At 35.1% G+C, this 26,547-nt stretch overlaps 4 protein-coding genes and 1 pseudogene across 4 annotated transcripts; all 5 read left to right on the top strand.

Moving 5' to 3' along the window:
• The first annotated feature begins 388 nt into the window (after positions 1-388).
• Positions 389-4,314, top strand: LOC111008689 (uncharacterized). The gene is made up of 5 exons (XM_022281450.2): positions 389-807; positions 1,758-2,237; positions 2,779-2,928; positions 3,023-3,462; positions 3,591-4,314. Exons 1-5 carry the CDS (start codon positions 537-539, stop codon positions 4,227-4,229), a joined length of 1,980 nt encoding a protein of 659 aa, XP_022137142.1. The 5' UTR covers positions 389-536; the 3' UTR covers positions 4,230-4,314.
• A 3,400-nt stretch (positions 4,315-7,714) lies between these two features.
• On the top strand, positions 7,715-9,314 carry LOC111011669 (uncharacterized). The gene is made up of 3 exons (XM_088122246.1): positions 7,715-8,576; positions 8,707-8,847; positions 8,905-9,314. Exons 1-3 carry the CDS (start codon positions 7,715-7,717, stop codon positions 9,312-9,314), a joined length of 1,413 nt encoding a protein of 470 aa, XP_087978372.1.
• Positions 9,315-13,486: 4,172 nt separating this feature from the next.
• Positions 13,487-17,091, top strand: LOC148212555 (uncharacterized; annotated as a pseudogene).
• Positions 17,092-20,247: 3,156 nt separating this feature from the next.
• LOC111025739 (uncharacterized) lies at positions 20,248-24,786 on the top strand. The gene is made up of 4 exons (XM_088121923.1): positions 20,248-20,444; positions 21,020-22,179; positions 22,406-22,835; positions 23,693-24,786. The coding sequence occupies exons 3-4, from the start codon at positions 22,437-22,439 to the stop codon at positions 24,320-24,322; spliced, it is 1,029 nt and encodes a 342-aa protein (XP_087978049.1). The 5' UTR covers positions 20,248-20,444; positions 21,020-22,179; positions 22,406-22,436; the 3' UTR covers positions 24,323-24,786.
• LOC148212554 (uncharacterized) lies at positions 21,031-21,531 on the top strand. Its single transcript, XM_088122245.1, has one exon. It carries the CDS (start codon positions 21,031-21,033, stop codon positions 21,529-21,531), a length of 501 nt encoding a protein of 166 aa, XP_087978371.1.
• Positions 24,787-26,547: the final 1,761 nt, after the last annotated feature.

Below are 26,547 nucleotides of genomic sequence, written 5' to 3'. Positions count from 1 at the left end.
AGGAGCAGGAGCGATCAGAGATTTGAGTGAAAACACGGTAATAGATGAGATGTAATATTAAATTGAAATGGATTTAAATTTTGTTAAAGGATTAAGAAAAAAAATAATAATAAACCGTTGTGTTTTTTAGACTTGTAATAAGGCTAAGATTTCCAGGTTGGAGTGCATAAAATGTCGAGCTAGACTTATCCTCATTTCTGGGGCTTCCTAATATAAGCAATAATTTATGTTGCAGTTGCAGCTGGGTTTGAAATTGAAGCCTTTGCTTTGGTGCTTGTGCTTGCGTTACCAGACAATTGGTGAGTGACGTCATCCAATGTGGTGAATAAACAATCCAATCCCTCATAAAATTATTAACTTGTATATGGCTCACTTCCCAGCGCCCAATCGGCTCTCGCCATTAATAATGTAATGACCAATGAATGAGTTATGAGAGAGTTTATTTGTGCTGAACAAAAACCAATAATCTCTCATATTATAATTTGCAGTTTCAGAAGAAGAAGAAGAACCCTCTCCATCATTATTCCATAAACAACATGATGCCATTGACTCGCAAGCCGCTTTCTTCGTCTCAATCAAACGACCCCAGGGCTGTCCGGTGGTCGGAGACGGTCACCGACGGTGATGCTGACGACGCCGGAGACGGAGAGGACCACCGTGGCATCGACGACTTGGAGGCGGCTGATTCGCCGGCGCAAGGGGACGAAAATCAGCAGCAGCTGGTCATGATTAGCACAAGAACTTCGCAGTCGCCCAAGATCGATCTGAGATGGGCCAAGTCTAAAATTCCCAGCTTCCGTTTTTCCTGTAAGTGCTCTATTTCCTGCTGCTAAGCCTGCTAACCCTTTTTTTCTTGCTTTATTAAATTAAATTTGTATTTTTCATTTTTAGCTAATTAGTTTATTAGAATAACCATTATTTAATATAAAATATTATTAAACCCTATTGTTTAGAAATTCTCGGTTGTTAAAAAAAGTATTAATATTAATTAATAATAATAAAGTATAATTAATTAATTAAAAAATAAAATAGAAATTTGAAATATTTTATAATACAATCATATTCACTAAGTTGTATAAATTTTATTAGAAGAAAGTAACAAAAATGTAAAATGATTAAAGTAATGAGTCTCATTATCAACGAGAAAGAAAGAGTAGAAATTGTAAAGTAATAATAGAATAAAACAATAGGAGAATGAGATTGATGAAGTTATATTAGAAGAATGAGATTAGAATGATTATAAAGTTTGAGAAGAATTCTATCGTTTATTTTATTCCTACGATTTAGTAAATAAAATGAAAATTTTGATTTTCGATTCTCATTCTCTTTCAAGTAAACGGAGCCTTAGGTGGAATATTGAACTTATATTTTTGGTATCTTCAAAATGTCCTCTGTTTGGTAATTATACTATTTTTATCATTTCTCTCTATTGCTTGCATAATGAAATAATATTTTCTGCAAAAAAAAAATGTGGGACGAATATTAATTAAGGCTTATTTTGCCTACCTATTGTAAAAAATATGTTCTAGAAAATCCTGAGCCCCCTTCCCTGCAATTCCCCAAATGGGAAAAGTCGAAGCTTGTGAAAGATCATAAATTCTTCTTCTCCTAGCACAATGAACACAAAAGCAAAGACAAAATTCTTACAATTAGTAGGCAACAGCAATAACCAATTATTGTTAGAGATAGCTTATGAATGATAATTAACTTCACTCTTCAATCCATCAGTTTAAGTTTTTGAATTCATTGATGTTTAGGGAGTAGAAGAATCGACAACCGCCCACTGCGTGTTCGGCTATACCAAGCAGCACTAAAGGGCGACTGGAAGACTGCAAAGCTGATGGAAATCATGCATCCAGGAGCCCTAACAATGGTGATAAGCGACAGATGCGAAACTGCGCTCCACATTGCCACCAGAGTGAAGAAGGCTGTTTTTGTCGAGAAGTTGGTTGAACGTCTGGACGGCCACGACTTGGCCTTGAAAAACAAATACGGAAACACAGCGCTGTGCATCGCTGCTGCATCAGGCGCCGTTGATATCGCGAAGCTAATGGTGCGCAAGTACAAGGCGTTGCCCCTCATCCGTGGATCCGGAAATGCAACCCCTCTTCTAATTGCTGCAAGATACAAACACCAGCACATGGTTTCTTATCTGCTCTCCAAAACCCCCGTCTATGGATTGTCAATCCAGGAGCAAATGGAGCTTCTTGTTGGTGCCATCTCCGCTGATTATTATGGTTTGTTATTTCTGCTCAATATCAATTCAACTTCTCTCTCTTCTTTACTTTTGGCTAGGATGATGGACAGAAAACAACGATATATATTGTTCAAGATTATCGTTGTTCGTCACTAAAATTTTTGACAGGTAAGAGAGAAACTAACCAAGGAGAGCAGTGAGAGTTCTTTCTTCTGGTGTTCGTGCCTAGTTAGCAAGAAAGTATAGTTCAGCGAAAAAAATACTTAATTATTTTAGAAGAAACTTTTTGGAAAAATAGTTTGGTGATAATTATAGTATTGTTATAACTTTTTAATGTGGGTTATTTATTTCCAATTAATAATTATCAATATCTATGAGATTCCGTCAATTAATCGGCAATAAGATGGATAGCTCATATATATTATAAACTTTTGTTGCGTCCTTATCTTTTCAACGTGGATTCGGGAGAAAAAAAGTACCAATCAAAATAACTCTGTCCAAAGTTAGTACAACACTAGTGAGAGCAATGCTAAAGTATTATTATTCTTAATTGGGTTATGTTGTTTTCTTGTTCTTGACAGATATAGCTTTGCTTATTCTAGAGTGGAACAAGTCACTAGCACTAGAGCGGGACTTCAATAATGATACACCCTTACATATAATGGCTCGAAGGTCAAATGCGATTGGCACCAAAAATAAGCCAACCATCTGGCAAGCATACATCAATAGCTGTTAGTTTTCTTTCTCTGTTATGTACTTCTGGGGGGTTTTGTTTCTGGGTACAACTTTTAAACATTTTTTTGTTTTATTTTCATCCATGTTTAGGGTTCAAGCATATATACAAAAAGAAAATGATGCAGATACAAGCCCATCAAATGGTTGAACTGATGTGGAGAGTTGTTCTGGATGAGATTCCTGAAGATGAGATGTTTGATTTCATCAAAAATCCCTCAAGCATGCTACATGATGCTGCAAGAGTTGGAAACGTTGAGTTTCTTAGAGTGTTAATAAATTCATATCCTGATCTTGCATGGAAAGTCGATGGTAAGCGGAAGAGCATATTTCATGTAGCGGTTGAAAATCGACAAGAGAGTGTATTCAGTTTGATCTATGAAATGGGTGAGTTCTTGGATTATTTGCCATATTATTTTGACGAGGAAAACATGAGCTTGCTTGAATTGGCCGCCAAAAGGGCAGATCCAAGTCATCTCAACCGGGTCTCGGGAGCAGCCTTTCAAATGCATCGGGAGCTTATATGGTTTAAGGTACTTTTTATAGTTATCTTTCTCTCTTTTCTATAAGAACATGTTAAGGATCTCACATTGAAAAGATCAGAGACGTTTATAATAGACATGGATTATTTTTCTTATATGGTATTTTGTTACTATCGAAGGAAGTGGAGAAGATAGTAGAGCTTACGATGAGAAGAAAGAAAGGGAAGCGAAGCCCGCGCGAATTGTTCACCCTACAACACAAAAACCTAGTGGAAGATGGAGAAAAATGGATGAAGAAAACAGCAAATTCATGTATGTTGGTTGCAACTCTGATCGCCACCGTAGTTTTTGCTGCGGTCTTCACTGTACCAGGCGGTAACAACAATAACAACATCGGCAACAACAACGACAACAACACAGGCGCTCCCATATTTCTTCACCACAAATGGTTCACCGTATTTGTGATATCAGATGCAACAGCTTTGATCTCGTCTTCAACTTCAATTCTATTGTTTCTCTCGATCCTCACATCGCGCTGTGCAGAAGAAGATTTCCTCATCTGGCTGCCACTAAAGTTGGTGTTCGGGCTTGGAACACTCTTCTTCTCTGTACTGAGTATGGTTTTGGCTTTCAGCGCCACGTTCTTCCTGTTCTATGGGAAAGATACGGCTTGGGTTCCATTGCTTGTTGCTGGGATGGCTATTGTTCCAGTTTACTGTTTTGGTGTGCTGCAGTTTAGGCTTTGGGCTGATGCATTGGCAGCTTTACAGGCCACTTACTTATTGTTTTTCAGGAATAGGAAGCCCATACTATTCTGATTTCTCAATGATTGGTCCTTTGGATAAATAATACGAAATGGAGATGCATTGTGTATTAATTAAGATATCCTTCCCATAAAGGTGTCTTTTGGAGTAGTGTTGTGCATATTCTATCATTTTAATGAGGTGATTATAATTCACCCTTCCTCCCAAGAAAAGGAAAAAAAAAAATTCTTAAATCAACCACTAAACCCAAACCAGAAACATAAGATTATAGATATATATATACCGAACAAGTGATTATCAACAATATTAAATGGAAAGGTAGTGATATTAAATGGTTAATGGCTTCGAACACAAGACAACCTACTTTGATATTATATTAAATCACTACTTAACCCAAAACCTTAAGCTGATGCGAGTCATAGTAAATTGTATTGAAAATAGAGCGCACACGTGGAAAATTCTCAAGACTTATTTGAGAATAAACAACTTCACTTGTATTGAAAAATTCATCACAAACTACACCCACTTGGTTCACAAACTCTCTTTGTTTTCTTTTCAACACACTTGTTTGAAAGACATCAAAGACAATCTTACTTAAAAGGACTGCAAGGAAAGATCTGGATCTAATATTAATTCTGGTCTTTGATCCAGTATAGCTATACATACATGAGCATATACAACTAGTCTACCTTAAACAACTAAATACGTGAATGTACTTAATTAAATAGTAATTCAAATACATGTATAATGTATCTAGGAATGTGCATGTTTACTTTCAACAAACCATACTCCGTGTGCCCGCTTAGAAGGAGCTCGGGTGACCAACAACAGACACTGTAGTTGGCAGACGACATCTTCAACATAGGGAAGCCGACGGGAGACATACTGAAGGGCAGCAGAAAGTTGATTCCATGCCATAGAGTATCCTTAGAGCCCACTAGGGATTATATGCCTAGCTGCACGACCTGGACTTCTTAGAGAATAGTCTCCAAAGATCTCTCCCCGGTAAGAGGAGGAGTCAATCCCTTCACAAATGTGTACATTCTCGCACCAAATTTCTTACTCTCCTCTTTGCTGCTGTCTCAAACTGAGTTCTGATTTAAGTGGCAGCCTGCAATTGGTAGAGCACCGTACCGATATTGAGTTCCAGTTAGGATGCCCATCACATCCAAAGGAAGAACATCCCTCGATGTCCTTTGGTGACATCAGTAATCCTAATTTCGCACTTGAGAAGAACAATAAGTGTATTCAAAGGGGAAGAAAAAAAGGACATAAAGTGATATTTTAGAGTACTTCAGATATTACTATTTAACTAATACATTTTTAATTGATTAGCAATATGTAAGAGGTCATCTAATAAACATAAACAGAGAATTTCAAAACAATTCAAACTTTTGTTTTTTCTCATTTTCTTTAATTTTTCTTAGAGTCTAAAAAATGAAAGATATGTTTCAACTCAAACTTTGTTTCGATTTGATTTTTGTATGAGTGGACAAACTAGACAAATCCTCAGATTTTATGGAATTCCTTCTGCCACGGATGGAGAGCATATGGTATAGGGAAAGGATTATGAGGAGTTTAGGCCGGAGAGGTGGCCAGAGAATGTCTTCCGAACAAGGAGTCTGTCCGATTCTTGTTAAAAATTATAAACTTCAAGGATTCTAGTAACTTTCTCCTCCTAAAAATTTTGAAGGTTTAATTTTTATGTTGAATGTTTGGAGTCTAAATTTTTATCTATGAAAGTTAAAGGTTTAATTTTTATAATTGAATGTCTAGGCATGTAATTATGACATCTGATTAATTTGTACAACTTACCCATAAACATTTCATCGTATTAAAAATCCTGCTTAAAAATTATTTAAAAAGAAAAGTGGGCAGATCTCATTAATTATGCCACTTGATATGACCCACAAAAGTGATAATTATTTATTATTTTTGTTTCGTATTTACCAATAAAATAAGTAAAAGACAACTATGTTTAGGCATGCTATGACCATCGATGTTTGACTAAAGCTTGTTTGTGTTTTATTAAAAATGAACAAAAACTACCAGTTGATAATAAATTATTGGACAACCCATATTTTATAATCATTAAATGTTATTACGGTACTAAATTTTGGTTCACATTTCATCGACATTTTCATATATCCACTGTGAGTTAGACATTTATTTAGTATTACATAAAAATTTGATCAAATATTATAATAAATATGGACATAATTAATATTAATATTAACAATTTTTAACTTAAAAATAATTATTTGTTAATATAAATTTTTGTTATGAACTTTTTATTTTCATAATTTTTCAAAAGACATTGATCGATAATGGACATTTCTAGTATCAAATTTTAAAACCTTGCACATTATTAGATGTTTGTTTAAAAAAAAAAGATATTTTTTTTTCCCACTGTGCATGCAAGAGAGCATTTTTCGTTTACTTCATAATGACTAATACTGAGTTGTTTTTGAGTGGCTCCCCACCTGGGAGTCGTTGCATTAAACTAATGTAAACTATATTAACTAATCATAGTGGGGCGGTATTAAATTTATATGTTGTTTAATACTTCCACTCTCTGTCTGAAAGGACTAAAAATAAAATACTTCCAGTTCCATTGTATGAATGTTTATTAATGATGTAGAGCTTATTCATCCAATGACTGAGTAAATGGTCCAATGCGCTTATAAATATGATTAGTAGTGTTTGGGAAAGAGAATACCCTGGACACGTAGAAGATCCCTATTGGTGCTCCAAGATGACTCATGAGTCATGCCCAGTTCGGACCGCCTAGATCACCACCACTAGCGTTGACAGATGCTAAGTATGAGGGCCGAGGTGAACCTGGCCGAGGTCCGATACTAGGAGCTCGGTGGGGGTCGAGGTGAGCTACTGTCAGCGGCATGATTATCGGGTGTAACCGTCGGTCCCGAGATTACCGGGTGTAACCGACGGTCCCGAGATTACCGGGTGTAACCGCCGCGAGATTAGCGGGACTACCACCCATAAGTAGAGGACCTCACTCCGCGATCAGGTACGATGATTTTCTGACCTCGAACTAAACTGGGAATCCGACCTATACTGACTTGATCGTTGGAGTGCTCACCTCTTTGTGCAGGTCCGCTCAAGTACTCAGATCGGTCCGGAGGCCGAGTTCGAGCTGCAATCTGAAATACACTGTTGTGCATATCCTTGCATAAACAAGTAGCATGGCTAAGAAATCTCATTGCCAGCTCTCGAAGTGCTATTGATCAAAGTGTGTACTAATTAAGCAGAATTCAATCACTTCCAGTTGCGTAAAGGTTTCCAAATATGAAGCCATTGACTCCAAAGCCTTCTTCAAATGAATCAGACACTATTAGGACTATATTGTAATTTTGTCCTAGTTAGTTGGGTATTAGTTGTACAGTTTATTCCTCTGTACATAGACACTTGTATATATATTGGCTACGTGTTATTGAATAAAAATAAGCCAAATATTATTTACTCTCAGTTTCAATATGGTATCAGATTTTCTCTGAGAGGTTCCACTTCCCACCGCCATGGTTGACGAAACCATTGTTCCTCCGCTTGATACTTCTTCGACAGATGCAGGAAATTCTTCGTCTACAAATGCCGGTGACGGCATTTCTGTTCTTGAGAATTATTCCAATCCATATTATCTTCATCACTCGGATAATACCAGTCTTGTTCTTGTTTCTGATCTTTTAAATGAGAACAATTATACCTCATGGAGTCGGTCTATGCTGATTGCACTCACTGTGAAGAACAAGTTAGGTTTCGTCGATGGATCGCTTCCTCGTCCTTCTGGTGCTCAACTCAATTCTTGGAAGATCTGCAACAATGTTGTAATTGCTTGGCTCCTTAATTCTCTTTCTAAAGAAATTTCTGTGAGCGTATTGTTTTCCGATTCGACTAGGGAGATCTGGCTTGATCTTCAAGAGCGCTATCAACGCAAGAATAGGCCTCGGATTTTTCAATTGCGGCGTGAATTATCCAATCTGTCTCAAGATCAACTATCTCTGAGCGCGTATTACACGAAATTGAAGACGCTGTGGAACGAACTTGTTTCATATCGTCCTTCTTGTTCATGTGGACGGTGTACTTGCGGCGGCGTCAAACATTTGATCAATTACTTTCAAACCGAGTATGTCATGGCTTTCTTGATGGGCTTAAATGAGTCGTTTAATCAGGTTCGTGCTCAACTCTTGCTCATGGAGCCTGAATCGACTATTAATCGTGCTTTTTCGTTGGTTGCTCAAGAGGTTGAACAACGAACTTCTCTTGCTACTGCTTCATCTGCTTCTGCTTCTTCAGTTCCTGCGGCCTTTTTGGCGCACACCTCAGCCTCTTCGAACAATACTCGTGCTTCGTCACAACCTCGCCGGAAAGAGAGGCCTTATTGTACTCATTGTCATCTCCAGGGTCACACAGTTGATAGATGTTATAAACTACATGGTTATCCTCCCGGTTTTCGTTCTACTTCGAAGAGTACCAATTCTTCTTCGAAATCACCCATCGATGCCATCTTCAGTTGCTTCTTCGTCCAATGCTGATTCGTTGAGTAATTACAATGCTGATCAGTTCCAAGGGCTTTTGACTTTTCTGCAGTCTCATTTGGCATCCATGAAGCCAACATCCGATTCTGGTGCCTCTTCTTCCAGTCATGTGGCAGGTACTTGCTCCCTTGTTAATCAAGTTCCTTGGTCTTATTGTTGGGTTCTTGACTCAGGGGCATCATCGCATATCTGTTTTTCTCGTGATATGTTTACTTCTCTGCTGCCTACATCTGGTATTTCAGTCACTTTGCCAAATAATTCTCGGATTCATGTTGAGTTTATTGGAGATATTCAGATTAATCAACACATTACTCTTAAGAGAGTGTTGTATATACCTTCTTTTCGGTTCAACCTGCTCTCTGTGAGTGCCTTGGCTGCTAACTTGGATGTTAATGTTCAGTTTAATGCTAATACATGTCTCATCCAGGCCAAGTCCTCTTTGAAGACGATTGGCAAGGCTGAGCTCTGGAATGGTTTATATCTTCTGCGTGCAGATGCTTCTCGGTTTGCTCATTCCAATTTGCTAGAACATGATTTGTTGCCTGTCTGTAGTGTAAATTCTGTTTCTGATTTTAATAAGTGACATGCTAGACTTGGCCACCCTTCTGATAAACACATGTTAGCATTAAAGGATATCTTACCTATTGATGCTTCTCGTGTTTCTTCTCTGCGATCATGTGTTATTTGTCCTTTATCAAAGCAGAAACGGTTATCTTTTCATGCTCACAATCATATAGCTGATATGCCTTTTGATTTACTTCATTGTGATATTTGGGGGCCATTTCGTGAGCCTACATATTCTGGTTATAAGTATTTTCTCACCTTAGTTGATGATCATTCTCGATACACATGGATTTTTATGTTGAGGCAAAAGTTTGATGTTCTTAGGCTCATTCCCCAGTTTTTTAAATATGTTGAAAATCAATTTGGTGCTACTATCAAGCAGTTTCGGTCGGATAATGCTCCAGAACTTTCGTTTACTGAGTTTTTTGCTTCTAAGGGCGTCATACATCAATTTTCTTGTGTTGCTCGCCCTGAACAGAACTCGGTTGTTGAAAGAAAACATCAGCACTTGCTCAATGTGGCTCGATCCCTGTATTTTCAGTCTAGAGTGCCTCTTTCTTTTTGGGGTGATTGTATTTTGACAGCAGCTTTTTTAATCAATCGGACTCCATCACCTGTTATTTCTTGGCAGACTCCTTATCATCGTCTATTTCATAAAGATCCTGATTATTCTCATCTTCGAGTGTTTGGATCCTTATGTTTTGCTTCCACACTCTCGTCAGGACGTTCTAAGTTTTGTCCACGAGCCACTCCTGCTATATTTGTTGGTTATCCTCCAGGGATGAAGGCTTTCCGTTTATTTGATATAGTTCAGAAGAAGTTTTTTATCTCAAGGGATGTCACTTTCTATGAACATATTTTCCCTTTCCATGAAGTTACTCTTCATACTGACATAGAGGACCCTTTTCCTCACTTGGTTCTTCCCAAGTCGTTTGATTTTTCTGGGCAAGGTCCTATAACCTCGGTTGGTTCTTCATCTGGTGCATCTCCTGTTATCCCTGATGTTTCTCCTGATATTGGTGTTTCTGATGGTGGTACTTGTGTTTTATCACCGAATGGTTGTGCTCCAATCGAGGCCTCCACTGTTGATGTTGTTAATACAGGAGAATCGTCTATTGTAGCTACTGATTTGCCTTCCATCCCTGGTGCTAATGACCCGGTTTCTTCTAGTTTAGTTGTGTCTCGTCGGTCTTCAAGATCTATCAAGCCGCCAACATACTTGAAAGACTATCATTGTAGTCTTCTTAATGCTGAGCCTATACCACAGTCTTCTACTAGCCATCCTCTACACCATTTTATTTCATATATTAGCCTTTCTCCTACCTATAGGTCTTTTGCCCTGAATGTTTCCTTACATACTAAACCCCAATTTTATCATCAAGCGGTTCCTCATGCTCATTGGCATGAGGCTATGCATGCTGAATTGCAAGCTATGGAAGCAAACAAAACATGGACTGTTGTTCCATTGCCTTCTCATTCTCATAATATTGGCTGTAAATGGGTGTATAAGATAAAGCATAAATCTGATGGGACTATTGAACGGTATAAGGCGCGCCTTGTCGCAAAAGAATATACTCAACAGGAAGGGTTGGATTATATCGAAACTTTCTCTCCGGTTGCCAAATTGGTTACTGTAAAAGTTATTTTGACAATGGCTATTTCTTTTAATTGGCCCCTAGTTCAACTTGATGTTAACAATGCGTTTCTACATGGAGATCTTTTTGAAGATGTTTACATGGATATCCCTCTCGGTTATAAGCATTCTGTGGTTGCTTCTCAGGGGGAGCGCCTTGTTTGTAAACTTCACAAATCCATATATGGATTAAAACAGGCCTCTCGTCAATGGTTTGATAAGTTTTCGCATGCTTTGCTTGTTTTGGGTTTTGTTCAAACAAAGTCTGATTATTCTTTGTTTGTTCGTGGTCAAGGCCGTCGTTTTATCGCGCTTCTAGTTTATGTGGATGATATAATCATTACTGGAGCTTCCTCATCTGATATTGTTGTTCTTAAGAAGCATCTTGATGCTACCTTTCGGTTAAAGGATCTGGGATCCCTTCGATATTTCCTCGGATTGGAATTAGCGCGTTCTGCTCAAGGCATTTTTCTTTCTCAACGCAACTATGTTCTTCATATTCTTGAAGACACTGGTTTCCTCGGTTGTAGGCCTGCTTTGGTCCCTATGGATCCGAATGTTCGTTTATGTGCTGATGATGGTGCTGTGCTTGCTGATTCTACTTCTTATCGTCGTTTAATTGGGCGACTTCTTTATCTTACAGTATCTCGGGCTGACATTACTTTTGCTGTGCATAAATTGAGTCAATATGTAGCTCGTCCTTGTCAGTCACACTTGAATGCTGCTTACTATCTGTTGCGTTATTTAAAAGGAACTTCTGGTCAAGGCATTTTGCTTCAACCTACTACTTCTTTTCATATACGTGCGTTCACTGATTCTGACTGGGGTGCTTGTTTAGACTCCCGTCGTTCTGTTTCAGGTTTTTGTATATTTCTTGGTACTTCTCTTATCTCTTGGAAGTCCAAAAAGCAGGCTACTGTTGCTCGTTCTTCAGCTGAGGCGGAGTATAGGGCTATGGCTGTTGCTACTAGTGAAATCGTGTGGGTGCAGTCTTTACTTCGTGACTTGCAGATTCGTGAGTCTTCGCCTGCTGTTCTTTTCTGTGATAATACCGCTGCTGTACATATTGCCACCAACCCAATTTTTCATGAACGTACAAAACACATTGAGCTGGATTGCCACTTTGTGCGGGACAAGGTTCTTGATGGTTCGCTTAAACTTCAACCCATCAGAACTCATCTCCAGCTTGCTGATATATTCACTAAGGCCTTACCTTTCTCGTCGTTTTCTGTTTTGTTGTCCAAAATGGGCATTGTTAATCTTCATTGTCCATCTTGAGGGGGAGTATTAGGACTATATTGTAATTTTGTCCTAGTTAGTTGGGTATTAGTTGTACAGTTTATTCCTCTGTACATAGACACTTCTATATATATTGGCTACGTGTTATTGAATAAAAATAAGCCAAATATTATTTACTCTCAGTTTCAATAGACACTTTCAATAAGCAAAATCCTGGAGCTGTTCGGTGGTCGGAATTGGTATACCAATTCCGATGGCCACCACGAAATCAATGTCATCGATGAAGCTGGGTCGTCATCGATGCAAGTGTATGTGAACGAGGATCAGAATCAGAATCAGCTTACCGTTGTTAACGAAAAAACGTCAAAACACAAGATTGATCTCCGCTGGGCTAAATCTAAATCTCATGGCTAATGTAGTGAGTGTGTAAGTGATGCCCTTTTGTTTTTCAACTTTCAAAAGGTCTATTTTAATATTTTTAAACTTAAAAAAAAAGAAAAAAAAAAACTAACTTAAGATAGTTCCAAAACCTGCCTAACATTAACACATAATAAATATGATCAAAATTAAATTTGAACTTTAAACTCTTCCTTGACTAAACTATAATGATTTTATCTACGTAGCTTCTAAAATTTCGAAAAGTTTCTATTACCTTTTTTAACTTCTGATTTAAAATCTAAGAAGTTGTTATTAATATCACTATCGTTTCTATAAATGTTGATGTGTGACAAGTTTAATGGACTAATAAGTGCTTTGCCACCTTTGTTAAAAATATGAAGCTGTTTTTTTTGGGCTACTCATCTTTCTTTTGTGATTAAATTACAAATTTGGTCCTTGCAATTTAAAAGTTTTCATTTGATCCCTATGATTTTTTTTTTTGAGATACACAGTACACTAACTAACAGAAAGCGACCAAAGAAGAAACAAAACAACCAAAAAACACTAAAACCAAGGAAACTAATTAAATTAAAACACCTCGACCATATGTAGCAATAACTTCAGAAAGATCAGGCGGCCACTCCTCAACCCAATTTAATTATTATATTTTTTACACATAGATTCAATTTAGTCTCTATGATTTTACTTTTAATTTAATTTATGTTGTTTTATAATCTTTAAATTGATTTATATGGTTTAGTGAAACTTTACTAATTGTCCCATGACTCCCATTTATTTACCACATTGACAAGATTTTATTTGTACATGGCATTGAGCCAAATATTTCGTATTTGGTCGACTGCATTAGCTGACTAGTTTGCCTATCGATTTGAGTGAAAATTGATATAGGAAAAAAACTTACTCCAACCTAATGTCATTAATATTTAATATTTGACAACTCATTATCTTTTTTAAGTTTTTATATTTTTCTTAGTTGTCAAATATTTAATGATATTAAGAATCATGTTAGATATCCATAAATGAATTAAATTTACCAAACCAACCAACTTAAACTTTTGGGTTAAGTAGTGGTTTATTCATCTTCAAGAAAGGGAGTTCCTCCTTAATTTTAAGAAGCCAAGTTTTTTCCTTTGATATACGAGCATTTTTTAGGGAGTATGAACTCGTCGGGAGTTCCTCCTTAACTGTAAAAAACCAAGTTTTTTCCTTTGGTATACGAGTATTTTTCAAGGAGCATGAACTCGTCAAGAGTTCCTCCTTAATTATAAGAAACCAAATTTTTTCTCTTGATATACGAGTATTTTTCAAGGAGCATGAAACCGTCAGTGGAGCATCATCCACATTTTCGGCTACGCGAAGGTGCAAGCAGGGGTGATTGGAAGACTGCAGAAGAAGTAGAAGAGGAACATTCAGGAGCCCTATCCGAACTAGGCAATAAGTAAAGATAGACAAGAAAGTGCTCTCTGTATAGCCACCAGATTTAAGAAGGCTGATTTTGTGGAGAAACTGGTCGAACTTCTCGACAAAGACGACTTGGCCTCCAAAAATAGATATGGAAACACAGCTCTTTGCATTGCCGCTTCTTGGAACGCTGTTTATTGCCCACTTTATGGTGAGCAAGTGTAAAGATTTGGTTCTCATTGGCGGGGCCAAAAATACACCACCACTTTTAATTGCTGCCAGATACAAACACCAACGATATGGTTTCCTATCTCCTCTCTGTCACGCCCGTCGATGATCTGCCACTTGACCAACAAATGGAGCTTCTTTTTAATGCCATCTCCGCCTTTGTTTGTACCTGTTTCGTACCATCAATCCACTTCTCTCTCTTTTTGTTAAGGATCTCACATGAGAAAAAAATAAGAGATCGATCTAAAAACCATTTGTAATAAATATTGATATAATATTATAACTCAAAAGTTCAAACAAACATCCAATTAAAAAATAGGATCCAATCCCAGGACTAATGATATCTTTCACAATATTATTGCATTACATACATTCATTCATTTGGCTTGGGCTCATCTTATTCTTAATTTGTTCCTTTATCTTTACAGATTTAGCTCTGGCTATTTTAAAGTTGAACGGTTCATTTAGCACTGGAACGGGATATTAATGGCGATACACCCTTGCTTATAATGGCCACAAAGTCAAATGATTGGCACCAAAAATAAGTCAACCAAACGGCAATTATTCATCAATAGCTGTAATTCGTTTTTTTTTTTATTTCTGTTTTCCTTTAAAAAACCTGACTATAAACAAAGAGTTGACTCATGTTAAGTTTAATTACTTTATTTCGGTACTCTAATACTTCTTAAAAAAAATTTTAGGGTTCAAATTCATATACAAGAAAAAAATTATGCAAATCCAAGCACGTCTCAGATGGTTGAACTGATGTGGGAAAGAGTTGCCAGAGAGATTCCAAAGGAAAAGCAGCTGGATTTCATTCAATGTCCGACAAGCATGCTACGCCACGCTGTAAGAGTTGGAAATATTGAATTTCTTAGAGTGTTACTACAATCAGATCCTGGTCTTTTTTTTGGAGGTCTATGAGAATCGGAAGATCATATTTTACATGGCAGTAGATAATCGACAAGAACGCGTATTGAGGCTAATTTATGAAATAGGGATGTTCAACTCAGATGACTTGGTATTTTACTTTGACGATGAAGATATCGAATTGCTTGAATTAGCTGCTAAAAAGGCTGAATCAAGTCATCTTGGCAGAGTCTCAGGAGCAGTATTTCAAATGCATCGCGAGCTTTCATGGTTTAAGGTATTTTTACTAACCGACATTTTTCTCACCTTTTTTTTTTTTTTTTTTGGTTTCTCTACTCCTTAAAACATCCAATTTTATTCTCTATCTTTTAAAAAAATGACCAATTTGAAATTTAGTATAAATTTCATACACAATAGAGAGGCTTTAATACAAATTTACGTTTACACTTGAAGAAATTGACTGCAAGTGAAATGTCATGCAATAAATGAGATATGAACGGACCAAAATATAGTCATTTTTAAAAGTACATGGACTGATAAATACACATATTTTAAAATTACATAAACTAAAAATGATCAAAATTTGAAACTATAAGATTGTCCAAAATAAACATTTTGAAAGTAGAAGAAAAATGAAACAAAGAAAAAACATAAAAGCCAAAATAGTATTTAAGCCCATTTTTATAAAAGAAATATTTGCAAATTGTATTTTTTTTTTCTAAAACTAAGGGTAAATATATGTCATTTCAAAAATAGTCACCTCTAAAAATTATTTTGTTTTGGTTTTCTTTTTTTTAAACGACACACCGTTCATTAAAAAAAGTTTGTGAGAAACATACAAGAGGAGGAAGGCTACATAAATGCACTTTAATTCAAAGAGATTGTGGAAATATTGTAATTACCAAAGAAAGATGATTCTGTTGACCAAGAAGAGGTAACCGACCTTGATGGCCTCTCATATATTAGCCGCGGGTCTCGAGATTCTAAAAATGGTTAAATCAGCAATATTACTTAAAATAATAATAGTAATTAAATCAGTGATTATCTTAAATATTGAATTAACTTAAAATAATAATGGAAAAAATTTGGCTCCAATTAAGGAGGTGATTCCTCTTCTTAACTCAATTAAATGTTTTACAACTCATTATTTTTTATAATTTTGTTTAGTTTTACATTTATCTCTCTTAATTGTCAAATATTTAATACTCGAGTTTTTTCCATCTTAATATTAAATGATCCACACGATAGTCTCGAGTAGTATACTTATTAACTATTTTCTGGATAAAATCAAATATTTTCTTCTCATTTTATCATAATTGCAAATTACTTTTTCATGTGAAATTTTTGCAATATATTACGCTATAATTGCAATTGCCTTTTAACCTAAACCTAATTATCTGATTGAAGGAGGTGGAGAACATCGTTGGGCTTACAATGAGAATAAATAAATGGAAGAAAAAACACGGTGCGAATTATTCACCGAAGAACACAAAGAGCTCGTGGAAGAAGGAGAAAAATGGGCGAAGACGACAGCAAATTCATGCATTCTGGTTGCAACTTTGATCGCCACCGTAGCTTTTGCCGCAGCCCTCACGGTGCCCGGCGGAAACGACAGCAACACGGGCTCTCAAATATTTCTCCACGACGAATGGTTCATGCTTCATGGTGCTTGTGATATCAAATGCGATCGCTTTAATCTCATCTTCAACTTCAATACTGTTGTTCATTTCAGTTCTGACGACACGTTGTGTAGAAGAAGATTTTCTATTCCTTTCTGTGCTGGGCATGGTGTTGACCTTCAGTGCCACCTTCTTTCCGTACTATGGAAAAAAAAATGGAGACTTTGGGCTGATGCGTTATCAGCATTGCATGCCACTGGGATCTCTTACTTGTTCAAGAATAGGAAGACCAACTATTATTCTGAATCTGATGACACTCATTAGACCTGGTGTCTTTGTATTCTCAAAAGAATCTCGTGTACTTTTCTTTCTTTTAATTAATTAACCTTGTTGCATTGATAATTATGTTGCCTGAAAATATATTTATCTTCAAGATCAAATATTCCTATTCTCACTCTACATTATTGTTGAATTTCGAAAAAGAGATGGAGAAGTTATTAACTGTGATTTCATTTTATGGAAAATTTTACAAATAAACTGTTCATGAGGAATTTTAAATAAGAGAAACTTGGATTATTTCTCCACGCAAAAACCAATGAACCAATTATTTTATCTTTACAAAATAAGAAAATGAACTACACATCAATCAAACAAAATTAATTAAAGACATGGAACTTAAAAAATAGCCAAAGAGATTATAACAAACATTTATTGAACTACAAAATGAATGACTAATTTAAAAATAACATTAATTTGAGCCTTTAACAAACATAGAGAAAAATAGATTACAAACTTTGGAATTTTACCGAGGAAGAACGACAGAAAGACACGGAAGAGAGAAGCCGTGGTGATAGCACAACGGTGGCATCATATTATTTCAAGATATATACTCAAATTGATTTGAAAAAAAAACAACATAACAAGTAGAGATTGTACCCTAAAGGAAGAAGAAGAGCGGTGGTGAGGGACAGAACGATGGAGATGACATATCCACGGCCGACGGATGGAGGTAGAAAGACCAATGAGGGTGGAAGGAGGGAACGATAACGACGGAGGTGCGGAGGGAGGGGAGGAAGCACACGGGACGCAGGTGACTGAGGAAGGGAATATCGCGGAGGTAGGGGGGAGAGGAAGAAAAAAAAAGTAAAGATAGAAGGGTAATGAAGAGGGTTAGATTGATTACTATCTATTTCTTATTAATATATTATTTTATTATTAATATAATACATGCAAAATTATAAAGGCATAATACTAAAATGTTATAATTTGTTTACCTCTAAGCATTCAAACAATAAATTTTAATTTCAATGCTTTGAAATTCATTTAATTCCATATATAATTAGAAATTTGAAATTATTTCAATCTTTAAAATATTGAAATTTGAATCCTTTCTAATTAATCAATTTTAATGTTAATATAATATAATTTTTTTGTTAAACCAAGTATAACTCAGCGGTAATTGACATATACTTCCAACTAAAGATGGTGAGTTCGATCATCCACCCTATATAAAGGTAACAGAAATAACTATAGAAAGGTTAAACTGAAAATGCCAGATAACAAAACTCTCTGTTAATAAACATTTCATCATATATATTATTAAAATCCTGCTTAAAAATTATTTAAAAAGCAGAAGTGTGTAGATAATTAATTATGCCACGTCATATGACCGAAGATGGTGATAAATTAATTCTGAACTAGTTTCTACTCTAACGAGACCACGGCTGATATTTATTAAAATTTGGTGGCGTCTTATTATAAAAAGAAAAAAAAAACCTACGATTGATAATAAGTTATTAAACAACTCATATTTTATAATGGTTAAATATTATTATAGTATTAATTTCTAGAAAATAATTAGCTACTTACCCATGAGGATATATTTGTCTTTACTACCATGGAATGTTTGATGACTAAGAGATAAATACAAAATTGAAAATTTATTTTCTAAATAAAAAGATGTCAAATATTCCACTAGTCAAGATTAAAATTTTTCAAAATTTTCTAAATAAGTCGTTGCATGAAGGTTAAATTAATATTTCTACAGTATTGCATTTAAAATTGACAAAATATCAATAAATATTATCAGTATATATAGACATAATATGATATAATAATTAATATTTCTACAGTATTGCATTTAAAATGGACAAAATATCAATAAATATTATCAGTATATATAGACATAATATGATATAATAATTTTTAACTTATTTAAAAAAGTGAAATATTTATTCTTTCAATTTTTGAAGAAATATTTATTGATACCGATCTCATTAAAAAAAGTAGATGTTTGTTAAAAAATATATAAAAGTAATGGTCATATATATATATATATTTTTCCCTGCCGGCATTTGCATGAGAGAGCATATTTCGTTTACTTCACAACTCCCAATACTAAGTCGTTTTTTGAGTGGTTGAGTTGAAAGGGGTGTGGCCTAGGGGAGTTGCCATTTAACTAATGAAACTATATTAACTAATTATAGTGGGGTGGTAATATATGTTATTTAATACTTCCAACTCTCTCTCCCAAAACGAGTAAACTAATTACATTGTATTAATTAATGTTAATTTCTTAGTCATGTGGAGATTTTTTTTCTCCTTTTGTTGGGGGCACATGTTAGGTATATCGTGGGTAAAAAAACATCTCACGACCTAAGATTGGACATAAAAGAATCAATCAAAGAAAGATGACAATAAAAAGTAGTAGAACAACGGAAAAAAAAGACACAACAAAACAAAAGTAGAACACAAGCCAACAACAAAAACTAGAAAATGAAATACCAGTTATGAAAAATAGATTCAAACCAAACCTCATCAAAGTTCAAGATCTATAATGAACATAATCTCATCAAGTTGTAGTAGGAACATAAATATTATTTAGACATTCTCAATGGATCATTTTGAAATATAATTCAACTTTAAACTTTTTCTTTGTTAAATTATAAATTTAATGTTGAACTTTTTGATGATTTTATCTACGTAGCATCTAAAATTAGAAAAGTTTCAACTTTTGAACTTTCTATTAAAAATTGCTACCAAAGTTCTTATTATTAATGTCATTCCTTCAACCGTTGATATATGAGAAGGTAATTGAATCGATGATTTCACCAAATGTGCTTGGTACAAACGGAGTTTTTTGACCTACCCATCTTTATGTGGTTCAATTACAAATTTAGCATCTATAGTTTAAAAGTTTCAATTGAGTGTTTATAATTTGAATTTAATTCCTTTAGTTTTAGAAGTGTTTTTTAAACTCTCAACTTAAACAACGGTCTTCTGATCCTGTTAAGGATCCCACATTGAAAAGAAAAATTATCTTGTATATATTAATAAACGTAGACTAATCATCTCTTTGTCAATTGATTTTGGAGATAGATTCGTCCTAGGAATATTAATAAATCTTACCCAACTTCCCACTTGAGGTTGTTAAGAATATTAGTCGCTAAATTTGAAACCATTACTTTTAAATTTTTCAAAATGGTCCTTAGACTCCTTTGTATCAATCATTTGGAAAGGAGTGAAAGTCAGGTGGAGGGAGAAAAAACCTTGGAAGGAGGAAATTAAAAATAAAAATAAAAAAAGTTGTTGGCTTCTTAATAAAACCCATAGTGGGTGTTAGAAAGAGAGAGGTCGAGAAGGGGATGATGGGAAGCAAGAGAGAGGAAAAGAGCTCTCTAGAAGTGGATTTGAAAAGTCGGAAGCTCGTCGGAAAAGTTGTGGCTGTCGCCGGAAAGTAGGCAACGATTTTAACCGGCCGGTAAGCTTGTTTCTAAGGGGGAAAAAAGAGAACAAAATGGATGATTTATCTCATTAGTCTTCTTTATTTAATTTGTTCAACAAATTTTATGGATTTTTCTAATCTGCTCTCATTTGGGGTTGATTTGAATAGGAAGACGGAGACAATTTATGTGGGTTTCTCGATTTTTGTCCTTGCTCAAAGATGTTGTTTTCTTGCTTGAAATTAGTGTTGAAAGAGAAATTAAAAAGAGAGGGAAGAAAAGATAGAAAGGGATAGAAGAAAGGGGGGAGAAAAGAAAAAAGTGGAGAGGATTCCATAGAGAGAGGAGTAGGTGCCTTAACCATTTGAGCTATGTTCGGTTGACTAAACTTAAGATTGTTTTTAATCACTATATATATATATTTTTGTTTCTAGAAGAAATCGAATTTGTATAATTTTTTCCAAGTCAAAATTTGTTAGCGAGGATTTGATTTTTCAAAAGCCTTTTTTATTTATTATTAAATACCATAAATTTTAGAGAGAAACTCATTTAATTATCTAAAATCAAGAAAGCATAGGTAGTTAACACAATAATTAAAAATTTCCTTTTTCAGGAAGAAAAAGTATGGTGGAGAGTTGGCAGCGGGCTCAGATGTACAAAGCAGCGGTGAAGGGTGAGTGGAAGACGGCGGAAGAAATGGAAAGGCTGTACCCGGGAGCTCTGTCCATGGTAATAAGCGACACAACTATGGAAACGCCTCTCCACATTGCCACTAGAGCCATGAAGGCTTCTTTCGTTGAGAAGTTGGTGCAGTGCCTCGGCGAGCACGAGTTGGCCTCTAAAAACAGATACGGCAACACTGCCCTCTGCATCGCCGCCGCACAAGGCGCTGTGGATATTGCCAACATACTGGTCCACAAGTGCAAAGCTTTGGCCCTCATTCGCGGCTCTGGAAACTCAACCCCACTTTTGATCGCCGCCAGGTACAAGCGCAACCACGTGGTCTCCTATCTCCTCTCCAAGACCCCCGCCCATGGTTTCTTGACCATTCACGAGCAAATGGAGCTCCTCCTTGGTGCCATCTCTTCAAGTCTGCCTACAAATGAGGGGAGTGTTAAAATATGAATTAATAAATTAATACTCAAATTATAAATTTGGTCATGAACTCCCAGAATTATGCCTAATAAATTCATAAATTTTTGATGTTGTGTCTAATAAATCTCAACTTAATTCATGAACCTTTAATTTTTTGTGTCGGTATAGTATCTCATAAATCATGGATTTGTTAGACATAATATTGAAAGATAGAATTATTAGATCATTTCTAGTCAAAATTAAAGCAGTAATTGGCATCAGATGTTCAAACTCTCGTACCCTTTATTTGTTGTACTAAAAAAATATCATTTCTAAAATTTAAAGACTTATTAGACGTGTACACAATCAATCAAACTTATGATTTAACATGCTTAAATTAAATTTATCAGAACCTTTCATTCATATTAACTTTGGAAAAATATTTGGCTCATTGCCAGTACTAATCTTAGAATTTTAAAGAATAATAAGTTATCATTCGGATTAACACGAAAGGTTGTTTCTTTTGGTTGATATGCACAGATATAGCATTTCTCATTCTAAAGTGGAACAAGTCATTAGCACTGGAACGGGACTCCAACCAAGATACACCCTTGCATATTATGGCCCGAAACTCATATAAGATCGGTACCAAAAATAAGCCAACCAAGTGGCGATCAATATTATCTCGGATGAATTGCGGTTAGTGTTACCAATTATTGTTGATCTAGGTTCAATGTTAGCGTTCACAATCACAATTATACCTTATTATACATTATTGCACTTACACTTTTCTTCCAAATATCTTTTTACGAACATTCATGCAGTTCCAACCTACTTAGGTATCTCTATTATAAATCCTTGTATTTTCCGTATCAGATCTTTTTTAACACTTTTATTAGTTTCAAGTTAAAATTTATGTGTGCAGGGAGAAGAATGATGCAGATAGAGCGCACCAAATGGTTGAACTGATGTGGGAAGTTGTTGTCGATAAAGTTAAAAAAGAAAACGTAGTGGATTTCATTAAACATCCCTCGAGCATGCTACACGACGCGGCAAGAGTTGGGAATGTTGATTTTCTAAGAGTGTTATTACGTTTATTTCCTGATCTTGCATGGAATATTGACGATAAGGGGAAGAACATATTTCACGTAGCAGTTGAGAATCGACGAGAGAGTGTGTTCTGTTTAATCTATGAAATGGGAGACTTCTTAGACTTCTTGGATTGTTTGCCATATTATTTTGACGAGGAAAACGTCAGCCTGCTTCAATTGGCCGCCAAAAAGCCTGCTAAAAGTGATCTTAACCGAATTTCTGGCGCAGCCTTTCAAATGCACAACGAGCTCCTATGGTTTAAGGTACCTTCTAAAACCCAACTAGAGAATTCATTCATGCTATATTTTTTTAATTTCAAAGACTTCATTTAATAAAGATATTATATATTTTGTTTTAAATTTTAATTTTGAAATTTTAGCCAATTTAAACGACAAAAATAATTTTCTTTTTATTTTAAAATTTGTTCTTTTGTGTAGCCTAAATTAAATAAGAAGATAATTCCCTTGAATAAACTAATAACAATTTGAGTAACCTAAATATAAGAAGTTTATTAGTTTGTTTTACTAAAAATTATTAATATTTGTGGGTCCTATCTCATGATCCATTGGGAATGAGAGGGGTAGTTCATGTTTATTATAAACTTTTGTTACATTCTCTCGTCTGTTCATCTATCTTGGCCGGATCTCATTCTTAGACCGAAGACTCGTTTGAACTTTTGAACTATGATACCATATTAATATTCATGGGGTTTAAGTTTGGTTGGAGTGCAATAATCAACCTTTCATAGATTCTTCAAAAGCTATTCAAAAGTTTATATCATCCTTATTGGATGCCATCATAGTTCTTGCCTCCTCATGGTCATCAAAATCTACTCTTTTTTTGTAATAATTATGATATACCTTCCATTTCCTAGCCTTCCTTTTCTGTATGTTTTTCACCTACTTTAATGAAATGGTTCTGGTATTTTTTTTTTAAACAAAATATTCATGGGTTACCTCTCATAACCCAATTGACAATGAGGAAGTAATATGTTATAAACCTTTGATAGGTCCTTAATAATGCAGGATCCTTAACAAAAATATATATTTGACTTTAAGTAGGGTTTGAAGTTTACAACTTGTGTATTGGTGTATTCCTCACGTTTTGTGGTCCTAACAAGGGAGTGGAGAAGATAGTGGGGCTTACTTTGAGTAGAAACATAGGGAAGCAAACAGCACGAGAAGTATTCACCCAAGAACACGAAGAGCTGGTGAAAGAAGGAGAAAAGTGGATAAAGGAGAGAGCAAGATCATGCATGGTGGTTGCAACTCTAATTGCGACAGTAGTTTTTGCTGCAGCCTTCACTGTACCCGGCAGCGTCAACAACAACACAGGCTTTCCCATGTTTCTTCACGACAAGTGGTTCACCGCATTTGTGTTGTCGGATGCAATAGCCATGATCGCATCTTCAACTTCAATACTGATGTTTTTGTCAATCCTCCCGTCGTGCTGTGCAGAAGACGATTTCTTCTTCTGGTTGCCTTATCTTTTGGACATCGGTCATGCGACACTCTTCGTTTCTGTAGTGACTATGCTTCTGGCTTTTGGGGCTGCCTTTTTCCTCTACTATGGAACAGATACAGCTCCTGTTCCATTGGCCATTGCCTGTGCCATGGCGCTTAATCAACTCCATGCTTCTATCATACAGCTAAACCTGTGGGCTGATGCATTCCCAAAATTAAGGACTTATTGGTTTTTTCTTGTGAAGAACCGAACTTCTGATCTAATCAGGTTGCTCTCATCAACTTAGGAAGCATAGGTTTTTTTTCCAACAGGAAGCTTGGAAGAGAGATGGTTGTTGTTGAGATCTTAATCCTGATCGTGTCGTCCTTTCAAAAGGGGTGCAAGACGAGGATTTTTCAAATGGTCATCCAACTTAGTAATACTCTCACTCACGCAAGCTTAACTGTGTAATTATGATGGAATCCAGTACATTAGTATTGGTATGATCGCACCCCTAGTCGTGTCCTTTATTCGAGGGTTAATAGAATATGATATTTACAGTCATTTCCCTCGCTCCTCTCAATATTGACAGCTTGGTATAGGACATATTGCTATGGGTCACTTGATAAATTGAGGAATTTTTCAATTGGCTCTTTCTCTGAAAGACTCGTTATTTCTTCCCTTTGTAACTTCTCCTCCACTGAAAGCTTTGAAGCTCCAATTTTTTTTTTTTTACAAGATATATCTTTGCCATGTTCCTTTACCTCTCAAAATTGATGATTTTATTGAGGAAGGGCCTTATGATAATAGCCTAAATCGAAGTATTTTTGAAGTTTAACGCAATTACCGCTATCATCTCACATCTTTAGCTTGATCTATTCTATAATTTAACTCACTTTTGGGAAGAAATTGTTACATATGCCTCAACTTTGGTCCACAATATCAACTTTATTTTATAATTATGATATATTCTTAATTGGAGTACTTTTATATAAGTCTCTTTAGCCTTGCACACTTGAATATATTAATTTCTTAAAAAGAAGGAGAAAAAAAAAACTCTTCAATTCTTATCATCGTAAGGGACATGATGGGTGAGATTGACTTATTTTTAAATATAATTTTAAGTAGATAAGAGTTCGTTCCTCATTTTGAGGATAATACAAGTTTTATATTATTAATTAGTTTAATTTCTTTCAAAATAGGAGGGCAAAAGAGTATTCAAGTATTAATCATGGGTCTTTCCGGGAAGAACTAGTGAAATGGAAATGTTGTCTATTGTTTTGAAAATGTTGGTTTACATTTTTTTTTTCTTTAATTAAACTTGTTAATCAATATTCCCATAGAATCGTTTTTTTTTTTTAAGTTATGTTATGCTATATTAATAAGGCATCAACGTGAGCATAGTTCAAAATTAAAGTATTCTGTTCTTTTTTCAGAAGTCGAAGTTCCAATCTTCCATCTCCATATTTGGAGTACTAAAAAAGAAAAGAGGTGATATTTAGTTTTAGCTAACCCTATTGAATTTATGAACCTTAGACTTTGGTTTAAATTTGTATGGTCAGGATTAAATTGAATGAGTTATACAAATTTGAATTTGTATAATGTATAGACATAAAATAGTAAGTGAGCGGGAGTAGGCTTACATAGGAATTTATTAGAATTTTGATTTGATCCAACAGTAGCTACAGCTACAAGGCTACACCACAAAAAATTGAAATTGGAGACGATCGACTTTGGGGGCGCCAATGGACAGCACACAGCACAATAAAATACAAGCAAAAGGAGAAGCATGCGATCGGCTTGGGCAAATGAAACGATAAAGGGGAGAATAAATAATTTTAAATAGGGACAAAGTATAAATGTTAACAACAAAATCTTTGTTAAAATTCATTTTAAAAAAATAATAATAATTTTAAAAGCAATTTTTTTCCAAACTATTTTTGCTTTGATTGAGTTGACGTTTTGACCCGACATAATACGCTAGCTATAAAACATGTAAAATCGAGGTTTAATTGTTTATATAATTGTTGCAATTAAATCGTAACACTCTAATTTAGTGATTGATTGTAAATTGCATAAATTGTCACCACTAAACAATAAGGATGTGGACTTTATTATGGATTTCTGACCACATTTTCGATAGGTCCCTCTTATCTCTTCCTTCCCATGCATTCAAAACAGTCAAACTAGTTACAATTTAACTTACAAATTTTCATTCTATAAAATTTTAGAACTATAATATTAACCTTTAAAATATTAGTTTAAATGTAATTATAATTCTATATATAGTTGGAGATTTGATGGTAGAATTAAAAAAAATTAAGTTAAATGGCCTAATGATTCTAGACTTTTAAAAATTTATGGAATTAAAATTTTGGATTAAATCGTAATAATTATTTGAAGTTTGAATGTATCGGTTCTTTGACTGTGGCGATTCTTAGAGTCTAGGGTTGACTTTTGTGATTTGCAATCTGTCACTATTATAATTAGAATTTAGTTTAATTACAACAATTTCCTAAGTTTAATTAGGAG

This window comes from Momordica charantia, assembly GCF_013281855.1.
Source record: "Momordica charantia cultivar OHB3-1 chromosome 3 unlocalized genomic scaffold, Mcharantia_2.0 BLBB01000003.1, whole genome shotgun sequence".
NCBI lineage: Eukaryota > Viridiplantae > Streptophyta > Magnoliopsida > Cucurbitales > Cucurbitaceae > Momordica > Momordica charantia.
This window is presented reverse-complemented; position numbering and strand designations above follow the sequence as displayed.